Genomic DNA, 20,423 nt, shown 5'->3' on the forward strand with positions numbered 1-20,423 from the left:
ATACACTCTAAGAACACCTAGAAACACTTAAGTGCTCTCCATGTGTTCTTAAAGTGATCCTCGAATTTCCAGTGTGCTCTTCGCCTTCGGGCTACTTATATACCAAGAGGACAATTGACGAAGCGTTTATGGTCCCAGAAATTAGCGAGAGTTTCGTTGTATACACTTTTAAAGAGGCTTATATTTTACAACTTGGGTCTAAGGGTATCTGGTTTTCATTACGATTTATCCCATAAAAACTATGTTACTTGGGCAATTTGAATTTAAATTTAAGGGAAATATAAACGATTTTATACAATGTAAATGGATAATAAGTATTTTAAGGGCTATTAATTTATCTTTGCGATGTTTTGCTAAAATCTGTACACTAGCGTCTAATTTTGTTTCTTAAAGTCTCCTTTAGTCTTTTCTGGGGAATTGTCTCTTAGTTATTCTTATAGTAAGTTTAAACTCAATATAATTTTTTTGTCCTTTTCTTTAAATGATCATTTGCAACCGCATTCGTTTAAACTATAACTGAAAAATCAGCCAATAAATAGTTGGTTTCAATGTCATATATAGGATTGCTGAGGATTAATACATGTTTAGGGCGCTCGTTTTGGAAATTGTCTCATCAAATATAGTTTAATCGGCAATATGTGGCTTTTTAAGGATACATTTGATTAAGGATTCCTTACTGTTTGCTGGTGTTGCACTAAGCCTTGGATCCTGAGTAATTTTCGAAAAGAAATAATGTTGTTTCCTAGTTATAACAATAGCGTAGCTTCCCGAATTTTCACCGTTGGTTTTTTTAGTTAATATTTAAATCAGTTAAACCCGAGTTAACTATCGCTGTATAATTTTTGAACTAAATTCGCGTTCAATAGAAACGTTGTTCCATCTACTTTCTCGGGAATTTTTATTTATTAAAAATGTTTCGTATTTCGCACAAGTGATGGCGGTGTAGACTTAAAAGCAAGATGGAGCGTCGGTATAACAGCATAACAACGAAGCTCAATGTTACGTTCCCAAGTTCTTCCTAGCGTGAATTAGTTCTTGGTATTTATCATATAGTATTTAAAAAGGTAGTCAGGAAATATAAACGAAGAAGTGATTAATTAGTTTTCAAATCTGGTAGTGAAACGTTCAAGGTATTTTTAATGATATTTATTACCCAAAAATGAGTTTTGAATGTTAAGCCTTGGTACAATTAATAATAATAATAATCAGATAGGCTAATACCCAAGGCACCACCTTAGGCCTACATGTAAGTCATCAAGCGACTTTCAAAGCCATTAAATCAGGTGGCCGGGTTACAATGCGTAGGAGGGTGGTGGCAAGCCATTCATAATAGCTCCCTTCACTAACTATTACCGTTAACAATATTAATCCAAATTTGAGATTTATAAAAACAAAGTTGAGTTATGGTTATTTAAATACTTAACTACGAATGAGTCAATACTTGAACAAATAGTCGACAAAACTTGACATAAATATAAAAAAAATTATATAAATGAAAAATGGGCATACCTATATTATACAAAAACCAGTTCTTTTAACTTAAAAAACGGCATTTATTCTTCAAAATATTACGGCTAAGAAGAGACAGATATTAGGAATTTATATTAAATGAATATTAATATAGTAAGATTTTGTTAATTCATTCTATCAGTATTTATATGAAATATTTTTTATAAGCTAGCCTGATAAATAAATTTTAACATAAATACTTATAGAAAGAATTGAATCGCATTATATTAATATATCTATATCTTCGATCTCAGATTTATTATCCCATATTTCTTAAAATAAAGTTTCTGTTCTGTCATAAATATTCCTACTCATAAGGCCCTAAAAGCTCCTTCGTAGGCACCAGACACTGCACCTAATGGCAATTCTGACCCTGGTGAGGGCACCAAAAGCCCAACTTCCCGGGTGAAATTTTTACTTTTAGCCAACCCTGTTCTGTTGTTATGCTAGATTCAGTGGGATTTACCTGCTACAGACGAAATTCTATAGGATCAAAAATTGCTGCAGAAAAGCTTTAGTAGAACTACATTACTACAAACGACCTTAACAAGGATTAAACTGCTACAGACGAGATAAACAAGGATTACACTGCTACAGACGAGATAAACAAGGATTACACTGCTTCAGAGGAGATTCAGTAGCATTACAATGCTACAGTCGAGATTCACTAGGTTTCTCTGGATTTCGCTTCTACAGAAGAGATTCACAAGGTTTCACTAGATTTAACCAAGATTTCACTGCAACAGAAGAGATTCACAAGGTTTCACTAGATTTAACTAAGATTTCACTGCAACAGAAGAGATTCACAGACTAGATTTATTTGGGTTTAATTTATAGAGATAAGATTAAATTTTATAACACCGATTAAATGAAGATGATTATGGGATTAAAGATTTTATTGTTATTATCGAATATACATGTACCTTGAGATATATAGTTGGCATAACCTTTTATTCGGGATGCCTTAAAACATATTCACTCTAGACGAAGTCCGAATTTCGTCCAGAAGGTGGGCTGCCAATGTAAAGGTTCATTGAAATTGAAATTTCATTAAGTCAAAACTACGCACACGTAGAAGAGTGGGACACAGAACCCCATTGTCAAAGCCACTGCCTCACAGAACGAAGGGAGAACGAGCCAGTGGTTCAATGAAGAGGAATGGCGAATGTATATCCAAAGCAAAGAGAGCGATTAATTGAGGGTTAATAGGTCAAAGGTCATTGAATAAGATCCCTATGGAATAGGAATGTCCTAAAAATTCCAGCATTCTACTTTTAGTAAGATTTTAAAATGTTACGGTTATCGATAAAATTGGGAAATACTAAAGAAGTACAGTCAAGAATTAACTCAGGTAACAGTAAATACTAACTTTAACAACATTCTATGATTTATTGATTCTCTGAAAATATAATCCACCAACACGAAAGAGTTTCAACCTTTACTATCGACGAAAGCGGGAAACATTTTCATAAGAATATACTTTGGGAACAATATTAAATAGCAATGCATTCAAATGAGAGCTTAATAATATATATTTTATCTCATTCTTCAACTAAAGTGTCATAAGTATATAACGTTTTAAATACAAATACATGTATGTGCTGTAAAAAATGTAACTCTGCAATGAACCTTGAGCCTTAGCCTTCTCAGCGATTTTAAGCATTTGATTAAAAATGTGACTCCTCTACACTGCGAATATAAGTTTAATTACGAAACAGATTTCACATTTACAGTTATTAAAATATTTTTTTTTAAAATTTGGCGTTGAAAACAGTCTTCTTATTCAAATTATTATTTAATATTTATTGAATAAATAGCAATGAAACATATTTTATAGGCAGGAGTAGAGACTGCCTTTTAAAGGAAATAACCGACATAGGTCTTTATTTATTTATTTAATATCATGAAACAACAACTGCAAAGCCAAAGATTGGCTTTTGTGCAGAAAAACAAAAAAAGAGATATAAGAGTACAATAAAGAACATATTTTAAAAATATACATTGTAAAAGAGGGACAATTTTGAGCGGCAAATTTTATAATTATTCTCGGTTGCAATATCGTTGGTAAGCGAATACCAATCATTAATTACACTGTTTGAAAAGAAATTAAAACGAACGGAAGATTTTGTTTTAGGTTTGTAAAGTTTGAGCGAGTGCCCACGGGTTCTGGACTCCACGTTTAGTGAAAAATAATCCGAAAAATTAAGTTCTAAGTTGTTATTAAAAACTTATGCAGAAGGCTTAAATTATTAATTTTGTGACGAATAGAGATGGCATTTATACCAAGAGCATGTAAACGGGAGGGGGCATGGAGCTTTGAAAATTTGGTAACTAATTTGGTAAATTGATTTTGCGCTTTTTCCAAAACCTAAAGATCAGTAGATAAACTCGGAGTCCAAACGGGGGAACAATAATCAATGAGCGGGAGAGCTAGCGAATTATAAAGCTGCTTAATAAGAATAGGGTTCCGAAAATTAAAGTTACGTCGAATAAGCCCAGCCACCGAACGAACTCGTTTAGTAACTTTATTGGTTTGCGCAGAAAATTTTAGGTATGGGTCAATCACGACCTCCAGGTCACGCTCGGAGAGTGTAGAAACTATCGGAGTACCCTTAATATTGTAAACAAAGTTCGGATTGCGCCGGCCGAGATGCAACTCAGAGCATTTCGTAGTATTGAAGGAAAGACCACGACATTCAATACTACGAAATGCTCTGTGTTACGAGCATAAGTAACATTAAGAAATACGTATGATACTCCTTTTGCTGCCGACGCAATTTTTGTTATGCCCGTGACCATTTAAAACAATTCTCCGTAAGCCAATGCCTGTTGAAAATTGAACCACGTTTTAAGCTTAAAGTAACGTTTATTTGGTAAATGCTGAATTATTATTGAATCTGTAGTTATTTCCGAATTTTAAGTCTGCACGTTTTTTGCTTAACTTTATCACCATCACAGTTTGTTATATAAAACATGGTATTAAACGGCTTCATCTAGTTCGAACTGTACGGAAAAGTAAAGCGAATTCATTTTTGCAGGATTCAAATTTGACTTGGTATACTTCCAATCCGGACTTCACGCCATGTTTCCAACGCACCGTTCTGGTTTGGATTCCTTGCGCATTTCTGTGGATTTTCCTTATCCCGGAAATTCAAACGTTCAGGCGATCGAAAAGAACTCATATTCCATGGACATTTCTGAATATAAGTAAAATGGTAAGTGGAGGAAGCGTTTTTCTTAAGTGTGGTGCACCTAGTTTACAGATAATTCCTGATGTTAAAGTTACTGATTTGTGTTTATAGTTTATCATCTTAATATTAAATTCAATTTGAGAGTGGTGCAGATGACTCGTTAAAACTGCTTAGAAATTTGAATCAAATCTCCATCTGCTTTTGCGCCATAAACCAGAGAAAATGAGATAATTATCTAGGGTACCACGATAAAATATTTTCGTTTTAAAGTTTCGCGCTTATCTAAAAAGGATTGGTAGCGATTTCAAACGATCAGCTTTTCCGTAAACAAATTGACATGTTGTGTAAAATGCCTCAAGCTTTCAATCTAATCAGCTTATTTCAATAGATAATATTATTTTTTAAAGGGTTGCCTACATTTTCAGCACTCTACCTTATATATTATACTAGCCGAGAAGCCCACCCTATGAGCGGGCCCTTAGCTAGTTGTGTGTTTCGAGGCACTCCAAGCCAGTAAGGCCCCCTGGCCCTTTTCTCCATGCTAGAATTACCGGGTTACCCTCCCCCCCCCCCGCAAAAATAACATAAAAACTCGTCTTTCTCTCTCGTCCCTAACCCCCCCCCCCATCGAGGCACCCCTCCCCCCCTTTTTACCATGCGAGAATTTCCGTGGTACCTTTTACCCCGTAACTGAACCAACCCAGTAAGGCACCCCTCTCCCCTTCTCCCATGCCAGAATTCCCCCCCACGAAAATAACTAAAAAACTCGCCTTTCTCTCTCGTCCCAAACCCCTTTTTACCCCTGTAAAACCCCTGGATCCATTAGCAGATTTGCTCCCCCCTGATGACGAACAGAAAACTACGCTCGTCCCTGAGCCCCGACATCAATCTGTCCCGCGGGCCGCTCTGTCTATAGTCGAACCACCTCAGTAACGAAGCGAAAGGCAGTCTCGGTTTCCCACTGTTACACGGGTCACTTTCTCTCCGCATTCGCCTTCCTTACTGACTAAACAAAAGCTCGAACGACGATGAAGTGGTTTTTACACACAATCCTAAGGATTTGTGGGTATTAGTTTTACGTACAGTGTAGCCGTTGCCGATGTCGATGCCGTCGATGGCTAGGGTTAGGGCTAGAAGAGTCAATTACATCTCGTTCGAATGTACATACATCGCCATTGATAGCCTTTCATAAGTGTGACACACAACGGCTGACTAGTAGTAACTAATATGTGTGATCAGAAGTAAAAAATAAAAGTGACACTGATGGAAGGAATCTTCGATGCTATAAGTCACTCATGACTTGGCCCGTAACCAAATATTGTAAATTTACTACGAATTAACAACAATAAACTTGAAACTTGAACTTGAACTTGCTTTCAAAGTATGACTAGACGTAACAAATAAGTGTTTATATATTGGTTGGGATACCGACGTTGCAGGTTGCTGTGAATAGCTCAAACAAACTTAACACATTAGAAGGATTGTGTGTATTGTGACCGTCGTACGTCTTGTTATAATATAGAAGATATTGTTCTAGTCATGACGCCGGCAGCCATGAAAGCCAAATGACATAAAAAGTGCAAATTGTTTGAAATTGAATTCCAGTGGCGTCGTAAGGCCCTTTTTGGGTGTGGCCTTAGCTCGTATTTACCACCCCCTCATCAAACAAATTTGCCAAGGTCAATTCAAAAATTAAAAGTAGCCCTACCAATATAAACAATACAAAAAATGGTTTAGGAGAATAAGTCGATATAGACTTCCAAGCTTATACCAATATCTTTCAACAACACCTTCGCAGTGGTAATGATGTCTTTAAAAGTCGCTCGATGACTTAAGCCTAGGGTGGTGCCTTGGGTATTAGCCTAGCTGATTATTAGACATTCGTCATAATAAATAACACAATTGCGATAGGACCGTTGAATTTAATAAGAAAAAAAGCACCTATAAAAGAAGTTGTTTCCACACTTATGCAGCTAAAGTCAAAAAACATTTTGTCACTCACTAGGACAAATAGATAAATCATAATATAAATTATGCATCCCCATAGTTAAACTACAAAATGCATAACACAAACTTCCATCGGTGGTCCGTCATAAAATGACGGCCCAAAAAAGCCCTCCAAATGAAGTACTGATTTCTGGAAAAATGTTCTTTGATTGCCTGCTTTATCATTTAGACGGTAGAGGGCGTTCAAATTCTAAAAAGCCGTTTAAGAGAAACACGTTTAATAGGCTTAAGCACGCACATACTCACTAAGGCATTGAAGCTTATCTTCAAAATGATGAAAAATGTGGATATAAACGCAGACTTAAGGCTAGTTCCCACTTGGCGAATTTTCGAGACGATTAAAATTTTCGCGCAACGAAAAAAGACGCGTTTTTTCGGTCGCTGGGGAAGCGGTTCTCACTTTAGCGCGAAAATTTAAAAACGCTGAAAACAACTCGTGCGGGTTTTTAGTAATGTTTTAGGTCTAACATAAAACATCAGTTCAAAATGAACCAAATGGATGTTCCTGTTGATAATATCAATAAATAAACGATTCTATTCGTGAGATAATTACCTTTACTTCAGTATCTTGGTCAAGTTGGCTGAGCTGCTTTTCTAAAGACCTAGGCTTAATAAGTGACGGACGGGAGCGGCATAGATCGAGGGAACGCGTTTTCTGATTGGCTGAAGCTTTTTATCACCAAGGTGTGGATGTCAAAAAATAGAACATTCGCTAGATACCGCGGAGACGCGACTTTAGCGGCGAATTTGAAAAAAATCGCAAATTTTGTTCGCGAGCGTCAATTTTCAGCGCGAAAATTGTTTTTTTCGCTAAGTGGGAACTAGGCTTTAGGCTGTTGAGAACAGAACTGATAAAATTTGGTATTTATCAGTTGCATATACCGAATATCTAAAAAAGGTAATTTGATTCACATCTCATTTGATCATGTCCTCGCATTAAATTAGTTTAAAACTGGTTCAGTATTATCCCGATTAACCATATTGGTCCGGATTTGGTCCATTCGATCGAATTCTAGGTGATCGAAAAGGGGTCCTTTTCATCGGCACTGTTGTTTAATTTTATCTTCACATTTTTTAAGAGGACCATTTAATCGACAGCATTTTCTTAGGCTCCATTAGGTTGGCCTCCTCTGTTTTTCGGGAAATTTCTATTTAAAAATTAATAATTATAATAATCAGCTAGGCTAATACCCAATACACCATCTTAGGCAGGTCGCCGGGTTAAAATGCGTAGAAGGGTGGTGGCAAACCCTTCTTGCGACGCGAGCCAACCTCTCCCTACACTCAATATTACCGTAAACCTCCACAAGTTTTGATGGAAAAGGGAAACCGAAGAACTCGGGGGAAACCCTTTAATCTTATACATCCACAATGCGACCAAATGCGACAACGAAAAAAAGAGATGCGACTTAACCATTAACTAGATAAAATTAAATCCAAAGGGAGGGCTAAGTTAACGACAGCCCCCATAATTTCGTTAAACAACAAGGACACATTATATAAGCCACTACACGTCAATGCGAAGAAATGCGACACATTTAATTTTGAATGCGAAAATATAGTTTCTGGGATAATTAGTGGAGAAACGGGAGTAAATAGTAAATAATTTTAATAACCTTTACTATAATGAGACATCAATGCGAATTAATGCGACACTCTTTTAGACGAATGCGACAAGTTTGTTTAGGAGATAATAGATAACAGAAAAAGGGAGCAAATTTAATGGCAGTCCCCCGATATTTAAATAAATAAGTGTTAAAAAATTAAATTACGACATTAAACGCGAAATAATGCTACATTCATTCTTCTAAATGTGACATCGAGATAAATAGTTCTAAGTTACCAGATTGGAATGTTATCAGTAATAGATAAAATTAAAAAGGGGGCTAATTTAATGGTAGCCCCAAGAATATAAAAATAAAAGATAAAAATAATTTAATAACGTCGTAAACGCGGAGCAATGTGCCAATCATTCTTCAAAATGCGACATGAATAGAAAAACGTCTTCGTAAATGATTGAATTGTCCCACACGTCACAATAGACTAAAAAAAAACCCAACTCTTTAAATAAATATTTCGCTGGTGTGGACCAAAATTCAGCTAACAGGATTACGAATTCGAGAGATTTAGCGCAACTAGAAAATGTTTACCCTAACAAAGTTAATACAAATGACATTAAGAATTGTATAAGTTCTTTAAACAACTCTAACACTCTAGGAATTGATAAAATAAACACTATAATTATAAAAAAAAACACAAAAACATGTTGTATACCCAATAACCTATATAGTCAATCTCAGTCTAGGTACTAGTATTTTTCCAACACTTTGTAAAGTCACATTAATAACTCCAATGTATAAGGCAGGGGATTCAATGCGGATATCCAATTACGGACCGATATCGGTACTTAACTGTTTAGCGAAAATTATAAAAAATGCATTTAAATACAACTATATAGTTACCTATTAAAATTGAACAGAATTTCAAAAAATCAATTTGGATTTCAAAAAAGGTTAAGTACTAACGAAGCATTATTTTCATTTCACAATTTTATTGTAAACGCACTGAACAGTAATACTAAATTCCTTGCTATTTCCCTGGATCTGACGAAAACTTTCGACAACGTGAGTCACAAGTGAATGTTCGAAAAACTAGAACAACTCGGTAGAAATGGACATGCTTTACAGTGGTTGAAAAGTTACCTAAATAACAGAAATGCTAGAGTAAAAATAAAATATAATTTGTTTAATATTGAAACATACCACTTTGGCCTCTCTCAAGGGACAGTACTATTATTAACGAATTAACTAAACAATTTTTTAGAAACTGGCATATCTGATCATACCGTTGCGTTCTAATATGCTGGGGTGGTTCTTACAACTGTCGCTTGAAGTAAACCTTGGAACTACCCAACCAATCTTTTATATGAAGAACTAAAAATATTAGCTTTGAAACAACTATTTTATAAATCCGAACTATTATTTTATTTTAAAAAACTGTAAGCGAAAGTTATCAAAATGCAAATTTTATTCACGACGGGTCGACAAGATTTAAGACTCAGCTAAAAAAAAATCCGCTTTGTAAAAAACAAATCCCCAAAGAAATGCTGAACTTTTAGGACCAACACTATGTAATAACTTAAGATACTTTTGAAAAATGTCGTACAGCTTCAAACGAACTTTTTAAGTATCCTCTATACATGAACGTAATTGGAAATCTAATTGTATAAACTAATCCATGGACTTCCTCTTATGATGTAATTACCGATCACTATAACTAGATTTAAATATATATTATAAAAACCCTCCTAAAAACCAACATTGTGCTTAGTTAGGAGGGGTCACACGCTAATTAATATTTTACTGTATTTATTGAATAATTTTTAGTGAGATATATTAAAAAAAATTCACGTCGATCAAAAGAACGCCTTGTCAATCATTTGTAAGTCAATCGAATGGTTCGTTACTACAATATCTGGCTAGCACGGCAGTAATAAACTCAATGCAACACGAATTTTTAACGTTTGGCTATTGATGTACTTCACTGTGGAGGATAACCATCTCCACATGAAGTGGTCTTCCTAATAGTGCCACCGTTGGCCTGAACAACTAGTTAACGTTTGGAAGGAAAACTTTATTTGAGATTATACGTGGTACCTTAGACGAAATGCTTTTAGGCGAAAAATACCACTTAGCACTCATTAGGTTGAACGCTTTTCTTGGCATTCTCGTAATTTTATATATTTTTTAATTTTATGTAGATTGCAAATGTTGCACTTCTAGTCGTCAATGTACTGAAAATAGCCTACCACGTTTACCAGAAGCAGCCTTTCCTGATATATAGTCTTCCTTCGTCAATCAAACTTTTGACAGAAGTAAGTTTTTATTATTTTGTTCTGAATAAGCAGAATTTAAAGTAAAATTAAAAGTAATTATGATTAAATTAAAATGAAAACAATGGTTCATTGGAGCAGGATAAAAACTGAAGACAATTTTTCGAAATTTCCCATTTTTAAGTTCCTGACATTTTACAGAAAATAATTAAAAGTTATTTGAAATTGGAATACAAAGTGATTTTTTCCAAAATGTGTTGTAATTCATCCACATGCAATGCATGAGTTTATTTTATTCGATCCAAAGCAAATTTTGATCAACTCCTGTTGTCGTGATTAAAACCGTAATTATTTACAATATTTATTACTATTTGAAATAATATGAAAAATAGTGAGATAGTTGGTTTTCATCAATGGAGAAAGAAAATTTACCTTTGACCTTTCAAATTTTAAGTTAGAGTCTTTCTGTAGTTGACTTGTTTCCATGTTTGCCTTTTACCCTTAAGTTCATACAGATGGTGTATGAGGTCAGAAAAATCCTTAAATATGTTCAGCTATTTGCTTTCAGTTGAAATCGGTTGAAATATATCTTTTAATTATCTTGAATTGTATGAAACTTATCTTTTCGTCTTAGGGTTTAGCATTGTCTCTCATGTTATCGGGGCGTGCGCGTGGCATTCGACGCTCAGGACTTCTATTTGTATATTGGTGTCTCTCAACAGTTACCGGGATAATTTCAATCAGATCAATCATTTCCTCAACGTTAAATGAGGTATGGCTACTTTCTTATAAGCACCATAAGACCGTTTTTGCAGAAAAACAAACCAAAAATTTAAAAATTTAAATATTTATCTGACTGACTTGTTCACGGTTATAATTCGTGAATATTAATGAATATTTTGTTAACCAGCTGGTAAAAACATTCATTTAATACAGCAGCAGAGCTATTTCGAGGTTGACAAATTTTTAAGAGAAAATGAAACTTTAATCATTCACATTTTTCCAACAATAGAGAAATACCACGAATAACTGCAACAGAATTTCGAATAAACAAAGAACACATGGGGAAAACAAGTTGGCAAGCCAAAATATACCTCTCCTCGGAAGAATTGTCCCTAGTGGTATTAATTAACGACCAATTTTAATTTATTCAGAATATCATAAGTTAAGTAGTTACAACAGTAAGTTAGACGTACTATAACAATGCACAATTGAATTAAACCCTTTTACAGAACAAGTTTATCAGTTAAATATAATACGAAGCAAATTTTAATGAAAGAAATATCTACAGAGGCTTTTTGGAATTACTCGCTTACGAAATACTTGCCGCATCTTTAACGCTCATTTTATTTCAACACTCGCCCTTGATGAAGATACCGTAGATATCTGGTAGTGGACGACTCGTTCACTTCCTGTTGACGTTGTGACGCATACCACATGAAAAAGACCAATGCCGTCCAATTTCCAATATCATATAATGACTCGCACACCCAAGAAATCATTGACTGCGTTAGAAATCGTAGATATCCAAATATCCACACCAAATGTATTTACAAGAAGCAAAAACCTTACCATCAACAAAGCGCAGAGAGCCACTTGACTAACCGCCAGCTCTTAAAGCAATTAACGTTAAATTATCTCCTTTGAATTAACAGAACTATATATAGGTCGTTAAGAAAGTGGACCACCCACAGGGTCTACCCTTTAACCCTCTAATCTCGGCTGACTGCGCTAAAACAAGATTTAACCTTTAAAAAATACCAGATTAGGCCTTCATAAATTCATTAATAAAAAAAGACTTTATTACCTATTATGCTTACGATGCCTGTCTTAATTTCAGTGAATCTAAGCAGCTATCGGTGGTTCTGTGGTAGAGCGCTCGACTGCCAAGCCGAATGGTCTGGGTTCGAAACCTGGGTGGCGCATTTGTTTTTAATCAATAGAGAAACGCTAAATTAGAATTTCTTCGATGCAATAATTTCAATTTCAATTCTATTTCAATTAAACCAAAATTTCCTACTCTATTAAATACGCTTCCGATAAAGCTGAAGGTCTAATTTTCAATAAGGCGTAACAAGTGTCGGTGGTTCTGTGGTAGAACGTCCGCCTGTCAATCAGGAGATCTCGGGTTCAAATCCCGCCCGATGCGATCGCAAATTGATACTAAGACGAATACCGTGTACAACTGGTGGAAACCCTGCCATTGGACGTTGAGAGGTAGCATTACACTCAGCACTCGGTCCGTCCCAAAGTCATTAAGAAGAAGTTGGAGAGAAAACGCCCATATAAACACAACAGACTCAACATGCACAACCATCAGAACACAAACACAACAAATTCAACACTCACAACCTACGCATAAACATTACAAAAACGTAATACACCAAACCGTCACGACGGTGAGCGAAAAAACACCATCCAAACCAAACCGCAAATGCATCCGTTAACGCTCACCGTCACACGGTGGTTTTGCCAACCCTTTGAGAAACTGCGTACGCAGTGATTACACTTTGCACCGAAAATGCGAACGCGTTCGCAGTCCTGACAGACACACAGACCCACCCACAGACCCACCCACAGACCCACCCACAGACCCACAGACAGACACGGTCGTTGTATAACCCCTCCTAGGGGACTTTGTCCCCTCGGAGAGGTAAAAACCTAATTTAGCTTACCATATTGATGACAAAACAATGGCAAAAAAACAAGATTTACAATGCAAGATATTGTAAATGCAATGATTATATTTAGTAAGACTCGGTTTAAATATACTACTTTTGAGTAGATAAAGCTCAGTTACATTTATGAAATAGACCCAAGGGCTGAAAACCCACTTTTAGATCCGATCCACCTGAGCCAAAGGTAAAGGAAAAATTCAAAAGCAGTATTGTTAATGTTGCTCTTTTCCTAGATTCCCTCAAAAACAGATTGACATAAATTTACATATACAAAATCTTTGGTGATAAAAAAAGCCATTAAAAACATCATACATAACCAGTGACCTCCGAACCTATTGCTACTATAGTTATGCCCTGTGTGTAGTAAACAAGTTGACAAGCTTGCCAAAATATACCTCTCCTCGGAAGAATGGTCCCTAGTGGTATTAATTTCTTGAGATGATCCTTAAAGATATATCTCCTTAATTCAAAGTTATTTACTAAAAACGTAATCCTGGTTCCATCCCGCCTGGTATAAAATTTTAATTATAATTAAAATAAATGAGACGGAACAACCGATTTTAATTCATTCAAAATATTATAAATTAAGTAGTTACAACAGTGAGTTAGACGTACTAAAACAATGCACAATTGAATTTAACCCTTTTTACAGTACACGTTTATCAGTTGAATATAATACGAAGCAAATTTTAATGAAAGAAATATCTACAGATGGTATTTGTATTTTTCTCGCTTACGAAATACTTGCCGCATCTTTAACGCTCATTTTATTTCAACACTCGTAGACTTCTAGTTGACGTTGTGACACATACAGCATGAAAAAGACCAATGCCGTCCAATTTCCAATATCATATAATGACTCGCACACCCAGGAAATCATTGACTGCGTTAGAAATCGTAGATATCCAAATATCCACAAAAAATATATTTACAAGAAGCAAAAACCTTACCATCAACAAAGCACAGAGAGCCACTTGACTAACCGCCAGCTCTTAAAGCAATAAACGTTGAATTATCACCTTTGCATTAACACAACTATATATAGGTCGTTAAGAATACCCGTAAATAAATACCGAAAAACTAACAAAGTGGACCACCCACAGGGTCTACCCTTTAAACCCTCTTATCTCGGCTGACTGCGCTAAAACAAGATTTGACCTTTAAAATTGCATATGCAAAAAATTTAGACCATTAAAATACTCTTCCGCTAAGCTGAGTTTATAATTTTCAAAGAAGCGTAACATCTATCGGTGGATCTGTGGTAGAAAATTCGCCTGTCGTGCAGAAGGGCTCGGGTTCGAAACCTGGGCGGTGATTTCGTTTTTAATCAACAGAGAATACGCTACATTATAATTACTTCGATGCAATAATTTAAATGGCACATGAAATTTCGTTCTATTTAATAACAACCAAAATTTAATACTCTGTTAATTTGTAATAAACGTTTCCGATAAAGCTGAAGGTCTAATTTTCGATAAAGCGTACTAAGTGTCGGTGGTTCTGTGGTAGAACGTCCGCCTGTCGGAGGTCTCATGCTCAAATCCCGCCCGATTTGATCGCATATTGATACCAAGACGATTACCGTAAACAATTGGTGGAAACCCTGCCATTGGAAGTTGAGAGGTTGCCATAACACTCAGCAAAAGTCAATAAGAAGGAGTTGGAGAATACGCACCAATAACAAACGTAGCGACGGTGGGCGTTAACGAATTAAAAAAAAAGCAATCGCAAATTTATCCGTTAACGCTTACCGTTACACGGTGGTTTTGCCAACCTTAAAACTGTTAAAACGGTTTTTTGACTGCGTACGCAGTGATTACCACAAAAATGCGAACGCGTTCGCAGGCCACACACCCACACCCACACCCCCCCCCCACACACACACACATACACCCACAGACGGACATGCTGGTTGTATAACCCCTCCTCCTCGGAGAGGTAAAAATTAACGATTTCTCACAAACCTTGACAATACCAAAAAGTTATTACTCTTAAAAAATAATAGATAACAGCGTACTATGGACATGAAAAACCTACCAACACCAATAATACCAAAAAAAAAAGGTAAATAAAAAACACTCGTTATCTCAACCAGAAAATAGAGAGATTAAACAAATTAAAATAAATCAGAAACTAAAGACATTTTTTATAAAGACAAATATAGTTATTTTTAGCAGTAAATAAAACTAGGTGACCCGGGATCGATTTCTGCTACCGATCGCATTTTACATAAAAATAATTAATTAATTTTAAATTCAATATAATTCACAAAAGCGTAAAATGTTGTTGAAAAAAAATTTACAAAGTGTAAAATGTTGTAGGAAAAAATTGACGTCAATAACTTTATAACAGCGTAAAGGACTATCGCTTATCTGTTTTTGAAAAACACCGAAACTTAACAAGCGTCGGTGGCTGAGGTGTTAGAGTAAATCTCTCCACGCAGCAGACCCGGGTTCAATTCCCGGCCGGCGCCAATAAATCGCAAATAGACACTAAGACGAATACCGTGAACAATTGGTGGAAACCCTGCCATTGGAAGTTAAGAGGTTGTTAAACACTCAGCATTCGGTCCGTCCCAAAAGTCAACAAGAAAAAGTTAGAGAGAAAATGCACGTACACACAATCAACACTAACACAACCAACACTAACACAACCAACCCTAACATAACCAACACTAAAATAACACACTCAACACCCACAACCGTCATAACACAAACTAAATATTCACACCCTACACATAAACATTAAAATAACGCAATATCCAATCAAACTGCATCCACACGGTCGCGTCGGTGAGCGTAAAACCATCAAAACCAAACCCAACCGCATTGTAATCCGTTAACGCTCACCGTCAAACGGTGGTTTTGCCATCCGTTAGACTTCGCTCCCTAATTCCTAGCAACTGCGAACGCAAAGAGCCCTAGCAACTGCGAACGCGGTGATTTCAACACAAAGCGTACGCAGTGATTACACTTTGCCCCGAAAATGCGTACGCGTTCGCAGGACACACACACCCACCCACAGACACGGTGATTGTATAACCCCTCCAGGGTACAAAGTACCCTCGGAGAGGTAATTATCAAGAACGTTTGAATGGGCTTTTGGAAATTATTTTAAACTAAATGGAATCCCAAATAGAACAAAATGCGCAATTTTCTCTCGTCTTTTCGAGTCATTTGAACAAAACCAATAAAATTCTGGTGGCCATACACAACTCTCTTCTTTGGGCTCAAATGGCCAATGTAATTTTATTTTCGTGATCTTCCCTTTATCAGAGAATAAATAATTACCCTGAAACATAAGAACATTTACCAGTAGTATATCTACTCCTTTAAAATATATATAATTAGTATTTCAAATTACCTTTTCTCTAGCTTTCAGATGTAAAATCTCCCCACAACAGTAAAACTATTTCTTTAATATTGTCAGTTGAACAAAGTTTTTGTTATTTTCCATCGGAGCTGTCTACATCTGTATGCTTCTCTTAATATCAGTTTGGTGGTATATTTTAATTTTATTTGGATATTTTTCAAAGGTGGTTATAATCATCCTATAATGTTTTACCCATAAAAGCAGTTTGGGGTTAACTAAACATTTTATTAAAGATATTTGGAGGTTTTTTAAAATAATAATTTTTAATTTAGTGGAGCACTCAACTTGACAGTTCTTTGTCGATAATGTTTCGTCGTTTTTCCGAAACAAATACAATATTTCGAGGATCTGCAATAACATAACTTTATAAAATAATTGCTCCAAAAGTGACATTTTAAATATATCAAAACGAAAAGATCTTTCTTTCTTCGTTCTTCTTTCCGTTCTATTATTAGGTAATAATAATTTAAAAAGAATTCTTACCTGCGTAGCAAAATCTATGTTTTAAATATATTTAAAGAAGTAATTAACTTTAAAAGAGCAAGAAGAAACATAACTGTTATGAAATTTCTTATAGAATTTTATTTCATAAAAAGATATTTAATTTTTTTAATTATTACGTGTATATCCAAGTTAATTACACTCTAAACTAATTTTTAATTTGGTTTATTTTTAGGGGCATATAGAGAATGTTATAACATTTTCATTATTGATTGCCGAATTTTCTTCAGAAGCCTTGCTATTTTTGCTGTCTTCATTGTTAGATGCAAAACCTCAATACGAAAAACCGCCAAACACCGACTTTCTTCCTCATGATGTACGTTATAATAGTCTTGACAATATATTTATGTTGTGTTGGTTTCCTTTTACCAATTCCTGCCATCGTATTACTACAAATACGTATGAAAATTGGGCCGTTTCTCCTTTTTAAAAATCTCTACGATCTGCCTTTTGGACTTTGTGGGCTTAATTACATAAGCGTTGACAGTAACTTCATTGAACATTAAATGCTAAGTTATGGTTCTAAAATACACATCTCTTATACCATTTATATAAATAGAATAATAGATAGTTTTTTAATAAAGCCTAGTTCGTGTAAAAAATATATAGATATGTATTTATTTACGGTACAGGGGTATATAAATCTTAAGTGCGAATCCCACCTAAGAGGACATAACTTACTTAGGAATGTAAAAAGGAACCTATATTTTTTAGTTGAACAGAATGTTTAAAACAAGCCTTCCGATGTAGGCCAAGCCTCGAGAGTCCAATCCATATAAAGTTTCGATCCATATAAAGGGCAAAGTGATTTGATAAATTTCGAAAACGCATAAGTTTCCGTAAGGAACGCCTTATATTCAACTGGATAAACAGATGCTTCAAGCGAACCTTCGTGATAGAACTATTTAAGGTTTTGTGTGTGGTGTTTTGTTTCTATTTTTTATTGATTTATATTAAGCACGGTCATTGAAATGGTTCATTTATTTGGAACAGACTGAATCTCCCGAAGAGCACGCTTCTATCATTTCACAGTTGTCTTTTTCATGGCTGAGCAAGTATGTGTACCGTTTTTGAGTTAGCAGAGACCTAGTAGGCTTTCTTATACCAACAGCAGGCTTATAACTTCTGTGAGGAGCTTGAGATGACCACTGGTAGTGATAATTTAAATATAGTTCTATACATTCCGAAAAACAAGAAAAGCCTGATAAACGTTTTTAACGCTGATAAGCCAGGTAAAATTTGAAAATATCGCTAGTGTTGGTCTCGAAATTGCTATAGAAAATGTCATATCTTTAGGTAGAAAAAAAATTGATAAACAAATTGTATTTCTTAACTTAGTAATGATTTAATTAAAATAGCAAGCAAAAATGTTTCTATTAAACCCTACCATAAAATAAATAATTCGGCGAAATTCATGAAATACGTTTTATCGCACATCAATCTAAATTGTATATTTTGAAATAAAAGGAGATATTGCCTTTTGGGAAACCCTTTATCAGTAAATTATCATTTTCCATTTAGATTAATATATATCGGATATAGAAGAGAAATAAAAAGCTCCGACATACCCAGATTACAACGAAATCTAAAGGTTAAGAACACAAATTTTCAACTGGAGAAATATATGTCCAATCAATCGCTCATTTCTAAAGAAAGAAAAAAGTAAGAGCAACTAATGTCATTTTCCCATTTTTTCATGCGGAAATGTGTTCCTTGTTTATGCTATATATTTTTGCACATCTGTGATAAATCCTTTTTGGACGATTACGACTGGACAACTACTGCTTACAAAGAAATCACTGATATAGGCTGAAAAGGAAAATAGCAATACATAAGATGATATTTGTACATTGGTGTTGTACACTTTGTTAAAACCTCAACTTTTTTTCATTAATCAAATACACGGCTAGCGGGTAGTAAACAATTGTGGTTGCCATTACGGTTATGTAGTTTTTAGTGTGTTTTGATATATACATACAGCGTCGGTCACTAGAAGGCGATAGTCAAAAACTACACAATTTTACGTAATTAATGAGGTTACCGTAAACCTGTATATGTGTAACCCCAATAAATAAACTTTATTGGATTTAATTTACATTTAAAAGTATTTATTATCCACTCAAACACCTGTCCCTTCTTGGTTGCAACGAATGACTCGGGTCTACCTATACAGGGTGTCTTTTTTTGCTCGAAAAAGTGATTTTTTTCAAAAACCATGTTACAGCAAAGTGATCTTGTTTGTTCACAAAAGCGAAATAAACCGGTGTTTTCCATCAATTTTATTTTATTTGAAAAATAATTAAATTATTTGGAACAGTTGTCACTAAAAAAGTCACGCGGTCGTTGTTATTGCCGCCAAAGGATTTTGAAATGTTAAAAGACTGATGCGTTTGACAAATGTTTTTTCGCGTACGATAATTATCCTCATTTTCTCTACCACATCTTTTGTTGGAACTATATCTACTACAGACTGACGGTCTCGCTTGTTGCTTACAAAAAATCACTTTGTGCCTCGGATCATCATCGTGAATTTATTAACCCTTGAAATTAAACAGTTATAACAGCATATTCAAAAACAACCTTGGTTATACTAAACCTAGCTTAACACTGTTTATACGATTAACCCATCCAATTGAAAGTATTTCATCCCCTGGACGCCATGCCTATTCCTGGGTATATGTCTCATCTGATCTAATCGCTGTTGCAATCAGATTATGGTGACACACCTAAAGGGAAATAAATCAATTTCACAACTTCTGGCTGCTTTTTCTATGGAACTTAGAATAACTTAATTATGATAACGCGTTTAATATTACGGTAACTGGTCACAGTCAAATGTATATATACATTGAAACGTAATAATATATTTCAAAAACTGCTTGACTGATAATGCTTTTTATTTTAACAGTGCAAATGAAAGAGAAGAATTAAAAAATAAAACATCAACTTTCAATATAGAAAGCGCTCTATTGAAAGCATTTGGGCCATCGTTGATATTTACTGCTTTGGTACAAATAGGCGCTGACATTCTTTCTTTGATCTTACCATTAATTATCAAGTAGGTTTTGGTTTTAATAAATTGCATGAGATTTTATTATTTAAGATTACTAACATTATACAGGGTGGAAACGGTACGACTCACTTTATTTATCTAAAAATCTCAAAATTGTGTAACTCAAAACAGGCGACGGAATATTGCAGTATACGAAACTACAGACTTATGTAACATGGTATAAAATTATAAATAAGAAAGACGCCTTTTGATTTCTCTAATTAGTAGTTATTAAATAGCATCTAATTGGATAATGAGTAATTAGAGATAGGACGTATAAA

At 34.9% G+C, this 20,423-nt stretch overlaps 1 protein-coding gene across 1 annotated transcript in view; it reads left to right on the top strand.

Annotated features, from left to right (window-relative positions):
- Nucleotides 1-20,423, top strand: part of LOC149962186 (ATP-binding cassette sub-family C member 3-like) — a 34,505-nt gene that overhangs the window by 13,728 nt on the left and 354 nt on the right. The window contains exons 3-7 of the mRNA XM_090164424.1: nt 4,548-4,724; nt 10,468-10,581; nt 11,174-11,311; nt 17,266-17,406; nt 18,084-18,145. Coding sequence (XP_090020550.1) covers nt 4,548-4,724; nt 10,468-10,581; nt 11,174-11,311; nt 17,266-17,406; nt 18,084-18,145 — 632 coding nt within the window. The remainder of the gene's footprint in view (nt 1-4,547; nt 4,725-10,467; nt 10,582-11,173; nt 11,312-17,265; nt 17,407-18,083; nt 18,146-20,423) is intronic.

The sequence above is a fragment of the Leiobunum rupestre genome, chromosome 1 (genome assembly GCF_980474605.1).
Source record: "Leiobunum rupestre chromosome 1, qqLeiRupe1.1.hap1, whole genome shotgun sequence".
Lineage (NCBI taxonomy): Eukaryota > Metazoa > Arthropoda > Arachnida > Opiliones > Sclerosomatidae > Leiobunum > Leiobunum rupestre.